Here is a 14,510-nt window from a genome sequence, read left to right on the forward strand (position 1 = left end):
GTGTTCGGACCCGGTAAGGGGTATGTTTGGTGGACGGAATTTGGTGTTAAGTGGTGCGCTACTGAGTTAGTTACTTTACTTGAAAGTTGAAAAAGTGTCAACTACTACTTGATCAAGATATGGTACTGCAACAGGAATCTGGCTCTTGAGAGCCACTTGTATCCTTCCTATTTGAATCTGTGTTTAATTGCTTTACTTTATATCTGATATGTGTATCTGATTGATTAAACGTGAAATACCATGATTCTTGATTACTAGTATTTTGGTACCTCATTGAGCGTAAAGTCACCCCCTTCCCGTCATCTGTGTTTTCCTTACAGGGGCAAACTGTGAAATCATGATTTTTGGAAGAAAGGGTCGAGTTAGAGTAAACGATCTTTTGTTAAGCTCCTTTGCAATAGAAAAACCTTAATTGTAGTTTAATCTAATATCACACTTTGACTTGTAAAGTTTCAACGTGGGTTTAAAAGTTTTTATTCATGTCTCTATCGCGTATTTGTTGGTGAATGTACGTTCGATGGGTTCATATGAACTTTACTTGTATTCGTTGGAGATTCGAACGAGTGTGAGATTTGATTGAAGAAAGAAAAAATTTTGGCGGGAAACTGCTTACCCAATCCGGCCGTATATCTGGCCAGTTCTTGGCCGGATACTTGACCGGATTGGCAGGGGAGGTTGAAAAAAAAATAAGGTTTTGCTACTGCCTTGAATCTGGCCGTGAATCCGGCTGAATATCCGGCTAACTTCTGGCCGGATTGTGACGTGAACCACTTTTCGTTTCGTTTTCGGTTCCGTCTTCCTTTTCATTGAAGTGTTTAATTGATGTCCCATTTCATTATATGATTTGGTAAGTTATATTTTTGGCCTAGTGGTCTCCGATTGTTTGTTTTCTTTTGGTTTTAACACGCGTTTGTGCGATTTGTTTCCTAGTCCCGACCAGAATTGAGCAGGCGATCCGCCGAACTCTTTAATTTACCTTAGGGAAATGTGGGGTTGTCACAAAAAACACTAATTTGGACCAATTATATATATATATATATATATATATATATATATATATATATATGTATGTATATATTGTGTGGATTCACATTTTTTTTCCTCAATTGGTTTTTCTCTGTAGGAAGATAAAACCATATAAAAGTTTCTTGGACAGCCAAAATAGTAATTGATTTTTCACTTAAAAAATTATTTGTTAGAAAATTTTTTTTGACCTCTATTATTTGTTGGAAAAATAACTAGTAGGACTAGTCTTGAACAATTTAAGAAACTTAGGGTTAAAAACACCAATTTGGACCAATTTGGGCCTCTCCACTGGTAATATACATAAACCTATCCTATGGCAGCATAAAAGTTTCTTCTGTTTTTAGTATTGCCGTGGTCTTTGTCCCGCCTCTGCTCTGCCTATCTCCCTCTTCTTCTTTGGCCGCCGCCGCCCGCCACCGCCGCCGCCGATAGCGCCAGGTTTTTATTTTGTTTTATTTTTAGTCAGTTCTTCACCTCCCACCTCTTTTCATGGGCTTATTTATTCTACCGCCTTAGATATTTATCGAATTTTCTGTTGGAATTATCATGAAGAAAGCATATTAATTACTGAATTCAGCTGAATGCTTGCCACAACTTGGGTACAATTATAAATTTGGATACCTGTGGAAGTCTGGGAATCTTGTTTAATTTTTCTTTTCCTTTTTTTTCCTGGTTGTAGCGTGGAGGGGTACAAGGTGAACGCATGAGTGAGAATTGTGGACTAGCTATTGAATGAAGTTTGCCTTTTGATATCTTTGAGTAGTTCCTCTATTATGTACTGTGTTTCGTCTTAATTTAGGGGGGGGGGGGGTAATTTTTTTTTTTTTTGGTTTTTTGGCTGTTCAGCAGTTTGTTGCTGAGGTTTGTCCTCTCTGTGTATGATGCGTTCTCTTATCAAATAAAGTTACATTTGTGCTCAAAATAAAAGAAAAAGTTGATGATTAAATAGAAATTGAATCGGCGCTGTCAAAGTTTGATTTTTGTGTTAATAATTTTGGTTTTGTTCCAGTTTATGCACTCCACTTGCACTTGAGATTGGAAAGAAACTAAACTAATAATGAGATTGAAGAGATGGGTAGTTGAGGGTTATGAAATTATTGAAGAATTTGCTACGAATAATTAGGCGTATTCCAGTGAAGTATGAGTTGTTTTTTAAGTTAATATGAGGTCTTAATTTACATGATTCACAAGGGCTTTATCAAGGTTTACTAAAAACCCATTTAGGATAGCTGGTCATTTTTTGGACTAATTGAGAAGTGAGGATGTTGGCAAAGAATGTTTACTTTTATAACATTTGTCGGTGGAAGAGTAGTGCTGAATTGTTACTGGCAACACGTATGGAAGAAATCATTCATTCGGTAGAGTGCAGATTGATTCAAGTCTATTTGCATTTGATTTATAGTGGACAAACCTTTCTTTGCTTGCCCAGCTGCACCTTTTTATGCACTTTGTTTTCAAGTTTAGGGTTTTTGGATGTTTTATCCATATTCAATTAGGTTCCTTTAATAATGCAAAGCAATAAGCGATGCTTGTTTATTTAAGTGCTAACACTTTAAACGAAGTCTTGAGTAGTGTTTGTTGTTGGCTGGAAGCACTGCTTGAGGTTGTCTTAACCTGGTCTTGTGAGTCATTTAGTTTCACCACCAGGACCAGAGAGATCCACCAATTATGTTGGCAGTTGGTCTCAGGAAAGGGTGGTCAGAAGGCCCCTAGTGCAGTGTCTTAGAGCAGCTTAGGATGATAAAGTCAATAGATGCTGCTTGTGTCTGAATTCAAACAGGAAATTAGAACTAAGCAAGGGCATAAATAAAATGCAGAGAGTGTAATAGGGGCGATGGAAGAAGTTATGGTAGTTGATTCTCTTACTTGTTGATCATCAAAATAATCAAAGCCAGTTTATAAGGCAGACCATAGGAGCCCTAAATATTTGATCTCTTTCTCATTCTTCTAAACCATGACGTGTGTTGTCAATGCCGTAGAATGTTAGATTCATGGAGAAAAATGCTTAGTCGTAAGAAGTACGTGCTTGTTCTAGGTGAATTAAACTTACATCTCAATTGTTCTAAAATCAATGCAAGCTAAATACTGAAGAAGATTATAGGAATTATAGTGGAAAATGAGGGGATCAGAAGTGTGTGTATTTTTATGCATGTAAATTTGCAAGCTTTGACTTAATCTGATCTACATTTAGTTACTTTTGGCTTGTTATCACTCAGAAATCATAAAGAAGCTTAGGGTTTTATGTGCCAATAGTAGAAACTCTGAGACCACAATAAGATGAGCTTAAAACTGAGAAACGGCATAAATTTTTTTAATTGTATGACATTCTTCTCTTTGAAAGGAAATAAATGAAAAGGAATAGAACTTCTTTAATACTTTTCTATGCTGTTAGTTGTCACCAAATACTTTTCATGCCAGTAAGTCATGATCTGGTTAATGAGATTGGTGGTGTTCTGTTATCAAGCCTTTATTTTTGGTTATATTATTGTGTAACATTTTCCAATTACATGGCTTTATTGATGGGTGTTCCTTCCCTTGAATCTTTTGATGTTGAGATTACAATATGGACTATCCTCACTGGACGTAAACTGGAAAACTGAAGTTAAAGTCTTTAGTGAAACGGGACCTTTTAATCTATTGAGCATGTCTATGGCCTTGAAATGTGTAAAGGTCAAATTTTAAGTCTAGACTGTGAACATGTTTCCCTACTAGTCATTTTATTACAAGGAGCAAGATTAATATTGCCATCACATAACATCAAATCATAGATGAAGAATTTGAGATCATTGCAAATGCAGGTTAAATGGTTCCTGCTCAATGTCAATTTTCAATATACAATTTTGCAAATATGTACATTAAAATGGTTTCTCACAATGCAAGGATTCCGATGTGTCTTAATTCCCATTCTAGATTACTCTCGTTAAGTGTAATCTATCTCATTTTTCATATTTTAACCATGAATTCTAATGGACTAAAAGACAATGTTAGTAATTTAGTGCTAGAAATTTTCTAACGCCATCTGCCTATGTATGCATTAGCGAGGTTAAATGTAAGTGACATATGCAAAGTTAAAACTTAATTTGCAAAGTTAAAACTTAATTTCAAATTTCATAAATCAGAGTTGTTGTAACCATAATTGGTTTTTACTTACAAAGGACACATTCATTAGAGTTGTTTTAACCATAATTGATTAAGCAGCAGTTTGATGAATATGTGCTTCTTGTATCTTTTTCTCATTCTGCTCTGTAGTTCCACATGGTTCTAATTTTCTCTTGGGTTAAAAAAAAAAGCCCCTGTGGTAAACGTAATATACAGAAAAGCCCCTCTTGGTTTCAAAACGCACAATACGAGACCTCATACTTTGAATTAAATTGTAAAGGTGACGGAATCCGTTAAATTTAATGGAAATGGACAAAATGACAAAAATGCCTTGATATAATTAAGCAAAAGACAGCTTAACAAATTCATTTATTTTATTCTCTAGAGAGATTAAATTAAGGGTTAAGGGGTAGAACAGGTATATTTGTTAAAATATAGGTATAAAATTTTTTTAAAGTTCCAATAAGTCATTTCCGTTAAACTTAACGGATTTCATCACTTTTATAATTTAGTTCAAAACATTGGGTGTCATGTTGTACGTTTTGAAACCACGGGGGATTTTTCTGTATATCAACTTTACCACAAGGGGCGCTTTTTTTTTTACCCTTTTCTCTTTGGGTTTGTATTTTCTGATTCTAGTTTTCCTTTTGTGTTTGCTGTAAAAGAAAAATAAATGAAGCGCTCAAACAAACCAGTAAGGACTAAACTGTTAGATGAGCAAAGATTTAAGGGGTTAAACTGTTCGAAAACCCAAAATTAATAAGACCCCCTTCTTTCTTTCTTGTGTCTTCCATCAGCCGCAGTCTACAGCAGGCTACCAAGTCCCCCAAAGCCCATCATCAATCTCTCCTTTTTCTCTCCCCAACTGTTTCCCCTATCCATCATCGAAAAAAGTTGAATGGGTTCTATTTGATCGTCTTAAATTTAGGAGATAATGGTAGGAAAATTTGTCAGTTCAATGATCCAATGTTGCGCTGGCAATAAAGATACTCTTGGCTGCTTATTGCTTTATACTAGTATTTTTTTAACAGATAACTGTTTTTCAAGGAATTGAATAACCACTGACTCTCGGAAAAGGCATAGGTATGCCCCCATTTCGCAGCCATAATCTGCTACATGACGAAATAAAGATTCTTTTTTATAGACAAAGTATTTGTAGAAATGTCTGTGAGGTATTTCTGAGATGAACCTTTAATGTGGGAATTAGATTGGCATGTGTTTTGACTAGGAGTATTTAGCTTTTAACATTTTCAGCTAATGGTTATGCGATAGAACTTAGGAGATCAATACAGTTGCTGGGAGTAGATTTTCTTTTCTTTTGAAGAATATGAAACATGCTTTTTACTTGGATGTGAGCTATTAACTTTTATCAGTGGGAATGCTAAACAAGAAAAATTCTTCATGGAAATTATGATAGTCTCTAATTTCAACATGAAACTAACTTACTGGTTGACATCATAAGGGGTGTATTACTGCCTCGTTGCAGTTGCACGCTTTATTGAAACATTGCTGCAAAGAAGTGGAAAAGGTGATATTAAGCAGACTGAGATTTGTGACTATTATACTAATATGTCTTGATTTTCTACTTGCTAGAATACCACAATCAATATGATTCTACTAGCAAGTACTGTTTCTGGTTCAATCCCAGTAAACCAACTTATTAATTCATCAAAACAGAGGCCAAGCAGTCGTTCTTGTGTTGTAAATTCAGCAGTTGCGATGACAAATGAAGTTAAAAGAAGGTGCATTCACTTTTGAACACTGAGACTGTTTGAACACGCATTTGAGTTTTTCAAACTTTCATTCTTTGAATTTGTATTGCGTGGCAGTTGTGAGTTTTATGACATGCATAAAGAACTCATTCCGTATGCTGAGGCATGGTCTTGGCAGAAGGACATAGTTAAAAAGAGGAAGGAGTTGATCGAAAGGGAAAAAGACTGTTCAGACACACTGATCATTTTGCAGCACCATCCTGTTTATACATTGGGTACTCGTAGTTCTGAGGCTTACTTGAATTTTAGCATGAAAAATGCGCCCATTAATGTATATCGAACCGAACGGGGAGGCGAAGTTACATACCATGGACCTGGACAGGTAGATTCTACTTTTCAGGAGAATTTTGTACCTAATATCTTAGGGTGTTATTTTTATAGCTCAGGAATATTGATATTCGGACCTGAACCTGGGTTGACTAACTAGTGTTTTGTGCGAGCCACTCAGATATGTGTTTCTCATGATAATGGTAGTCATGTTATTAGAACTTTTGTGGGATCAATTTGAAGGGAAAGCCATTTGTTTAAACCTGACTGCATTCAGGCTGGGTATATTTGCTTCATCCAGCATTTGGGAAGTTGGGTTTGTTCCACCATCCCAAAGTCTAGAATCAAATATGTAATCTTATAAATAAGTAGTCTTATAAGTTGTTCCAGCAGATTCAGTAGCATGTATCCTGTATCATGCTCAAGGCTGTCAATTAAATAAATGTGTTTCTTTGAGCATCAAAACCTTTTTAATTCTGACATTTTACATTTTTGTTTTGTAGCTAGTGATGTACCCAATAATCAATCTCCGATATCACAAAATGGATCTTCATTGGTACCTCAGGGCACTTGAAGAAGTTGTTATTCGTGTTCTTTCCTCAACATTTTTCATTAAAGCTTCACGTATTGAGGGCCTAACTGGTGTTTGGGTTGGTAGGTTGGCAATCCTTTGACTAATATTCTATTGCCTTTGCCATACTTACACAAGCTTAACGGTTGTGAAATGAGTGAAGGTTATTCAATTTGTAATTTGGAAGGATTAGGTTTGGCCTCTAATAACTGTTTGTATAGAATTCCTTTCTATGTGAATAAGTAACCATGTAGCTGCTGAAAATGCCTTGATGTCTTCCTATCATTAAAGAGGATTTGATTATTGTTCATTGAACTAGTTGGCAGTGAAATCCAAGGCAAGAATCTTGAATGTAGATTCCATAATAGAATGAGTTCTGTGAACATTTTGCAAGTAGACTTTTCATTGAAAAATTGGCAGACTAAAAATATGGTCAGTGCTATCATTTTCATCGGTTGTCATTAAGGATAGAAAGAACTTACACTTTTTTATGTCCTTGGATTAAATTTGTAGTCTACTATCATGGATTAAATTTGTAGTCTACTATCATGTTTTCACTTCTTAAGGCACTTTGACAGTCCATTTGTTTTTAGCAACACTTGAATCTCATTCCATATGTATCATCTGAAAATTGTGAGTTTTCAGCACATATGCATAAAGTTTTACAGATAGATTGTTCTTGTCTTTTGTCCTTGACATCTTTTCCCTTCCTCTGATGTGCTTTAGGAATTATCCTTCTGGAAAAGCTGGATTGAATGGATCCATGCGTGATGGTTTTATAGTAAAATTAATTTGCTTGTAAAATTAATTTGCTATTGACTTCTTAATAGCAATGTCATATTTAGCATTTAATTTAAGATTGCTGGTGAAATAGACAGAGACTAACACCTGTGACCCCTTCAGGAGACCAAAAACTGGCAGCTATTGGTATAAAAGTGTCACAGTGGATAGCATACCATGGATTAGCATTGAATGTTGCCACAGATCTGACAGCATTTGGTCAAATTGTCCCTTGCGGTATTCAAGATCGTCAAGTTGGAAGCATAAAGGGTCTGTTGCAGGAACATGTTTCATCTAATCGACGTGGAGCTGAAAGCAAGTATGACATTGATGATAACCAGCTGATTGATATTACTCACAAATCTCTGGTTCAAGAGTTTTGCAAAATTTTTCAAGTTCACCTCCGTCATAAGCCTATCCCAGCAGGAATTGCCTGGGAAAGGCCTGAGGTTTTACATTCTATAACTGAAAAAGGAGACTAAAAGAACATGAAGGATGCACCAGGTGCTTTCCATTTTCCTGTTAAGTATGTCTTACACTCCATTTATGCAGAAAATTTCAAGACTCGGCTTAGTTTTACAGTGTCAGGATTCTTGGATATTCAAATTCTCTTTATAGCAAGTTTGTGCAAATCTTTATGGTCTATTGAGAAACTTTCAGAGCATTTTATTCTTTCATTTACAGAGAGATAGGAGTCTAATAAATGGGATGATGAATCTTTTCTGCAAATAGCCATTGGAGCACAAAATTGCGTGACAGAATTTACATGATTCTCAAGGATTGTAATGGCAATACATTTGCACATCTGCAGATGCTCTTGATGACTGCCTGAAATTGAAAGAGTTTGAGTTGGCTGGAATCAGATTTGCTCCAATGCCTGTTCAAGAAGAAGAGCTAACTAGGAACCAGAGTATGATCTAAAATATGCGGTTTACGTGGTAATTACTCCAGCTAAGCACATTACTAGTTTGCATTGTATGTGCTTTTAATTTTCCTTCTCTATATTTTTGTGATACTGTGAAGTAGTTTGAGGGTGCTATATGTTTAAGCATTACTAGGTTACAGCTGATTTTTACAAAACTGCCATCTTTAGATCATCTTGCTGATAGCACATTGAAATTTAGTTCAGCATTATAATTTGTATAAAGTTACTTGTGATTTGGATCTGTTGATTGACAAAAATTTTTAATTAGGCTGACTTAGGGATATAGCCTCTGCCTGGCCCTCGAGTACTTGTTTCCTGGAGGCATCAACTTCTGTATCCTTCAAGGCGTGTTGTGGTGGCAAAAGTTGAACCCCACTGACGGGAAGCTTTGGGAGATCTCAATTCAAACTGTCAAAAAGCAATATGGCTCAAAATTGGTGGCAGGAACCCATAAGAGAGATTTAGCAGATTTTGATTATGTACTGCAATTGGACAAGGGGAGCTGGATATGTTGATCAGCTCAACCAGGATTCAGACAGTCTTGCTGGTTGAAACTTGTAAAAAATCTTGGCATTTCAGTTGGAACTGTTTCCTTGTTAACGGTTGGAAATCTTAGAGTTCAGTTGGATAGATTTTGTTTCCCCGTTGTCAGTTCGAACTTGGAAATCTCATATTGTGTTTTCCCTTTGGCCCCCATCGCTTTGTAGTTTGTAGTGCGTCCGAGTATACATCAAATGGCCCTTTTAAAAGACATGTCAATGAGATATTGCACAATTTTCATTTATTTAGTATATAAGAAAATGAAGCATTTCAATTACATAAAATGAATAATTTTAGTTAAATATTGCTAACACTTAAAAATTAATAATAATGACATCAAAATCAAGCATGAATTCTTAAATAAATTAATAACCAAGTCGAGTTTGAATTTAATTTTCAAAATTTTTTTTGAGGTGGTTGCCAATCAATAATTCAACATATAGGCATTTCCAAAGTTTTAGAGTCCCTATACGTATTTAGCTGCAGGCATTTCCCAAGTTTCACAGTCCATTGGTTAGATGACCACCACCACCACCAGTGGCGGCCAGCCGCCACAACCATCGGCCGAACCCCGGCTGATCCCAGACCTCCCAGATGACGTGTCCATCAACTGCCTATCAAGAATCCCCAGATACTATTACCCTAAGCTCTCTCTTGTCTCGAGATCATGGCGCTCCGCCATAACCTCCTCTGCACTCTTCACCACCCGGTCCCTCCTCCATACCACCCAAACCTCTCTCTACCTCATCCTCCGCATCAACTACTCCTTCCACTGGTACCCTCTCCTCTATAATTGCCATAGCAGAAAAATCCCACAAAAACCCATTTTTTCCCTTCCCCGCATCCCGTTTCAGCCCGTAGGACCTGCGTTCGCCGCCTTAGGCCCGAAAATATACGTAATTGGGGGGTCTATTAACAAAACTCCGTCAAATTCGATGTGGGTTTATGATTGTAGGTTTAATAGGTGGGCGGAAGGCCCAAGAATGATGGTGGGACGGGAGTTCGCTGCGGCCGGGGTTGTTAATGGGAAGATTTATGTTCTAGGTGGTTGTCTTGTGGATAGCTGGGCGGAGGTTTTTGACCCGGATACTGGGTTGTGGGCCCCGGTGCCAAGCCCTATTGAGGTGAGGGAGAACGGGATGCACGCGAGCGCGGTGGTGGAGGGGAGAGGTGGGGTGGTGTATGATATTGGGCTGGGGAACTGGGGAAAAGTGTCAAAAAGGGCTGCGGTGGTTCGGGGAGTGTTGTATTGTTGTGATTATTTAGGGAAGATCAGAGGGTACGATGTGGAGAAAGGTGTTTGGAAGAAGTTGAAGGGTGTACGGTTGCCTATTTTTTCATGTGGTGCGACGATGGTGAATTTCGATGGGAGGTTGTGTGTTGTTTGGGAGAAAAAGGGGAGTGGGAAGGAGGTGGAGATAAAGTGTGCGGATATTGAAGTTTGGAAGGAAGAGGATGGAAAGTTGGATGGAAGGATTTTGTGGTCTGGTGTGATTCTCAAAGTTCCTGATGGAGCTGCGATTGTACATTGTATGGCAGCTGAGTTCTGATGGTGATGTTTGGTGCAGGGTATGGCAATTGTTCTTTGGTGCATACGTTGCTTATAATATTCAGGTTCTTTTATCTTTGAAGCATGTTAGCCATTTAGTTATCTGATTCATTTGGCCTTGTTTGGATTGCCGGTTTCGTCGAAAAATTACGCAGTTTTTCGTGATCACATTTCCGTATTACCTTTTTTTCTCACATACATCAAATCGCTACAGTAATTTTTCCACGAAAAATCAAGAAAAATGCAATCCAAACACTTTTTTATGCGTTTAGCCTTGTACGGTTATACCATGCCTGTAAACTTCCCTCTCTCTCGTTCTAATTGAATAGTCATTAAATATAGTTATATAAAACTGGTTCGTTGCAGAGAGTGTGAACTTTTACTTCATTCTTTGCGAGGAAAGGGGAAAATAGAGCGCAAATTGGGGCAATGGCCATTGACGAGGGAACATCCCTGAACCTCTGAAGCACACATAAAAAGGAACAAGCTCGATTGGTTCATTCTATACTTTTTAATTGACTTCCCCCCCTTATTTGATATTAATTGGTCATCTTGCCTAAAATATGCTTTCATATAATTATGGAGCAAAAAATCTACGGAATAAAGCCAGCAGCTGAACATGTCCTATACTGTAACAAGGGTTACCCAACAGACTGACTGCCTCCACTTTCATAAGAGTTTAAAAACATTTGATTTTCATATGCCAAGCAACGTCATTCATCCAATCCCAGAAGACCCCAGCTAGTGTTTTATGTCTTTTGTTCTTTTGCCTAACTGTGAAGTCCCGCTGGCATAAATTGTTCTTTTAGGTTCCTCCTCCTTGTTTAGACATTTTAATCATTCATTACTGCTTCTTGAGCTTCTTGCTGGAAAATTTTCTTCTTTTTTATTATCCTATTTGCCTTTGAATTTTTCCTGGATGGACCGATGATGTAATAAGAAATAAACTGCGTTATCTATCTGCAATTTCCCAAATGGAATTGAAGATTAATTTGTCTTCCTGAGGTTCTGTATGATAATTATCAGTCTAATGGTTTCATAATGTCATTTTTTCAATTTCTTTTTCAATATTGAAATCTGTACTGGTGGTTTAATTTGTTTTATGATCTGAGGATGAGCATCAGTGATGACATATGACAATTGTTATCCTTGCACTTTGATTACCAGTGAAGAAAACTATGGGGATTGACTCTGAGATGCTGTTCTCCTCATTTCCCACCTCTCTGTTGAGTTATGTACTTTATTTTTGATGCTGTAATCTGGAGATTCTGAGATTCAGTCAAATGGTATACTCACAGTTGTTTTACCCATGTATTCAAAATGGATTAGAGCCAAATTCAACACGAGCATTTTGGATTTGTTTGTTTTTTAAGATATTTTCTCAATTGACAAAATGGCCTTATATTGTGATACTCTGCTACTTTGATGTCCCCATGATGATTGCGCTGCCATTGCTTGATTTTTTTTTTTAGATTTAGACAGATTCAATATTTTGTGAACATTGCTGTAGTTTAGTCTTGATTGTCCATTCTGGATCAGTGATGTTAATGTTTTTACTGCGTTATCTATCTGAAATCCAGTTGAGGATAGACATACTTCCTGAGATCCAGTCCATTTTTTATTGAGCATCATTAATTACCACTCATGGATTATATTGCAAATGTGAGATACTACCCTCCTTGCCTTTTGTTTGTCCTGGGTTTTCTTAACAATCCGGTCCCAGAAGTGAGCATTTGAATTTATCATGAAAGTTCAATTTATACGATCGCTTTTGCTTGCTATATGATGACTTTATAGTATGGAATTGCGTGTGTAGTCAGCTACCTTACACTTTTTCTTTCCCTCTGTTTCAATTCTTAGAATTTTGGTCCACTTTTATTTTTGAGTCATTCTGTCATGTTGTTACTTGTCCCTGGTGTGCAAAATTTGTTCTTGAAGGTGATAATATCGTATATGTTTTTGCAGCTACTTTTTTTAATTTGCAGACATCTATTGAGGGATAAGTGTTAGATGAGAACGTATACTCCATTTGAGTTAATTTCTTGGAGCTTTGGTTCATTTTCTAGTCATTTTCTCCAGTGGCCATCTGTCATTGGCATTCACAATTCCCTTTAAGGGAATGAGAAATTCCTGTTTACTTGTGAGGTCATTCATTTCAAAAGGCTGACAATCATTCAAGTGCCAGGCTTCCTTTATGGAACTTTGTTTCCAAAGCTGGTCGCCTCACATCTGTTCTTCTTCCCCTTCATGTAATTTCAAATTTCTTGCCTCTATAGCTAAAATGAATTTTCATCCATTCACTTCCATTACTTATGGTCTGAAAAGGAGGGCTGCCTGAGCACGTGGGGCTTTACTGTTGATCTTCTTGTATGAGAGATGCATTATGATTTTTAGCTTCCTATTTTATTAATCCCGAGTACTTTCATTGATGACAAAAAACCATGTGGTGTTTTTAACAGGATTCTCACTGCAATCAATTTTTCGAACTATTCCGGTTGAGAAGTAGGTGATAAATTGCTCCCTAGCAGAATGATGCTACTGCAGTTTCGTCTAGCTCAGATTGTGTGACCAAGCTACATTGGGTTAGCTATCCAGCTGCTTCAGATTCTCCAAAATGCTGAGGTGTATTGCGTAGTCCAAGTCGCCACCACCTGTGGTCCATTGGTTGATAATTTGCTGGCCAAGTTTGCTATATTCAATCTGGAAATTATCTTCTGTATTTCTATTCAGCCACATTCTCGACAATATCTACTTTCTCCAATATGTGTGTATAGTAGTAGGGTTTATCTGCAGCTGGCAATGTAAGTTCGACCGGTCCTGCTGCTTCTTGTTGTATGTACCTTTCTTTTCCCTTTTGATTCGAAAGTAATTTACTGTGCTCAGACAGACCGGTGGATGTCAGATAAGTTCATGTGTTTTATTCGTGCATTCTGCTATAAATTCTACTCCCTCAGTTATTGGTTTCAGAATTGTTAAATCCTTTCATCTGGATGGAAATCTCGTGCTCTCATGCAACTGTATATCACTTAGGATCAAATTCATATGTTTATAGGCATTCCACTTCAAATACAACTGCATGTTCAGTGATTTTGAGCATTGTTGTTCATTTCATTCGTAAATCCTGAATATGAAGTGTCTATATATATATATAGGAGTGACTTCCCACGAAAGGTCGTTTTTACAGTCATTCTACTAGTATAGGGATCCTTCAGCAATGGAGAAAAATGTCGTGCTCCCTCCTGGGGACGGGGACATAGAAGGGCATGATGAGCCCCCACTGGACATTCGCTGGTGGATCCTGTATGATCTTCAGACGGATCCTTAGTGACGGTCAAAATGTTTAAATTTTCTGTTTTGACACCTTTTTTTCTTGTTTTGACGGTTAATGCCCCTCGAAATAGTGTCTAAAACTTCTATAAGAACTTCAGACCAACCACTGGTGTTAATCACTTGGCTAAGAAAATACATGATTCATTAGACAAAAGTTGCAACTTTCAAATACTTCTAGATCATATAGGTGTGAGTGTAGTTTATAGTCTCCTCAGTGGTATCATAAGTTACCGGCTTTTGGTATTACTGTGGGTTTAACGTTAGAAATTATTCTTGTCACTTCTGACAAATATATATATATATATATATATATATATATATATATATATATATATATATATATATATATATATATATATATATATATAGGGGTGATTTGCTATAGAAAATTACTAGAATTCCCTTAAAAAACAGTCCATAGTTCAAGTAGGATTTGTATTACTTAGTGCAAAGAGTAAAAGATAGACAAATTTCAAATTATGGTGAAGGCTAATTTGTCCAAGCTCTATTACTAGACAACTAAAATCTAAAGTAAAAAGTGATTTTGAATCAAGATTTGAAACCTTTATTTTGTGTATTTATCTTTGTATCATTCAGCCATTTTCTTTGTAATATTCCCCACATTTTGCACCTTTGATCGTGATACATTTC

General features: G+C 36.8%; 2 protein-coding genes, 2 non-coding genes and 1 pseudogene across 29 annotated transcripts; all 5 read left to right on the top strand.

Annotated features, from left to right (window-relative positions):
- Positions 1 to 1,327: 1,327 nt before the first annotated feature.
- LOC113701222 (octanoyltransferase LIP2p, chloroplastic) lies at positions 1,328 to 9,134 on the top strand. Of its 8 annotated transcripts, none has more exons than XM_027221767.2 (7): positions 1,328 to 1,464; positions 5,719 to 5,867; positions 5,955 to 6,219; positions 6,668 to 6,818; positions 7,639 to 8,041; positions 8,200 to 8,453; positions 8,709 to 9,134. In XM_027221767.2, exons 2-5 carry the CDS (start codon positions 5,734 to 5,736, stop codon positions 7,995 to 7,997), a joined length of 909 nt encoding a protein of 302 aa, XP_027077568.1. In that variant the 5' UTR covers positions 1,328 to 1,464; positions 5,719 to 5,733; the 3' UTR covers positions 7,998 to 8,041; positions 8,200 to 8,453; positions 8,709 to 9,134. The 8 variants fall into 8 exon arrangements, with proteins under 8 accessions (XP_027077568.1, XP_027077565.1, XP_027077567.1 ...); XM_027221764.2 differs by having other exon boundaries at positions 8,327 to 8,453; XM_027221766.2 differs by having other exon boundaries at positions 7,639 to 8,019.
- A 269-nt stretch (positions 9,135 to 9,403) lies between these two features.
- LOC113701221 (F-box/kelch-repeat protein SKIP6-like) lies at positions 9,404 to 13,415 on the top strand. Of its 19 annotated transcripts, none has more exons than XR_011817836.1 (5): positions 9,405 to 10,549; positions 10,933 to 11,024; positions 11,697 to 12,191; positions 12,495 to 12,778; positions 12,989 to 13,415. XR_011817836.1 is itself a non-coding variant. In XM_072058072.1 (2 exons), exon 1 carries the CDS (start codon positions 9,499 to 9,501, stop codon positions 10,528 to 10,530), a length of 1,032 nt encoding a protein of 343 aa, XP_071914173.1. In that variant the 5' UTR covers positions 9,404 to 9,498; the 3' UTR covers positions 10,531 to 10,549; positions 11,697 to 12,454. The 19 variants fall into 19 exon arrangements, 4 of the variants coding, with proteins under 4 accessions (XP_071914173.1, XP_071914174.1, XP_071914172.1 ...); XR_011817838.1 differs by having other exon boundaries at positions 11,697 to 11,815; XR_011817842.1 differs by lacking the exon at positions 11,697 to 12,191 and having other exon boundaries at positions 9,404 to 10,594.
- Positions 11,449 to 11,541, top strand: LOC113702536 (small nucleolar RNA snoR27). Its single transcript, XR_003451180.1, has one exon. It is a non-coding gene; the product is annotated as a small nucleolar RNA snoR27 (small nucleolar RNA).
- On the top strand, positions 11,644 to 11,731 carry LOC113702530 (small nucleolar RNA snoR26). Its single transcript, XR_003451174.1, has one exon. It is a non-coding gene; the product is annotated as a small nucleolar RNA snoR26 (small nucleolar RNA).
- On the top strand, positions 12,059 to 12,140 carry LOC113702542 (small nucleolar RNA snoR27; annotated as a pseudogene).
- Positions 13,416 to 14,510: the final 1,095 nt, after the last annotated feature.

The sequence above is a fragment of the Coffea arabica genome, chromosome 7c, assembly GCF_036785885.1.
Source record: "Coffea arabica cultivar ET-39 chromosome 7c, Coffea Arabica ET-39 HiFi, whole genome shotgun sequence".
NCBI lineage: Eukaryota > Viridiplantae > Streptophyta > Magnoliopsida > Gentianales > Rubiaceae > Coffea > Coffea arabica.

Bases quoted from the DNA above. Each gene is read 5' to 3' on its own strand.
- LOC113701222 (XM_027221767.2), top strand. From the start codon at position 5,734: ATGATTCTACTAGCAAGTACTGTTTCTGGTTCAATCCCAGTAAACCAA. The intron at 5,868-5,954 runs GTGCATTCACTT...ATTGCGTGGCAG, and splicing joins ACAAATGAAGTTAAAAGAAG to TTGTGAGTTTTATGACATGC. The intron at 6,819-7,638 runs GTAGGTTGGCAA...TGACCCCTTCAG, and splicing joins CCTAACTGGTGTTTGGGTTG to GAGACCAAAAACTGGCAGCT.
- LOC113701221 (XM_072058072.1), top strand. From the start codon at position 9,499: ATGACCACCACCACCACCAGTGGCGGCCAGCCGCCACAACCATCGGCC.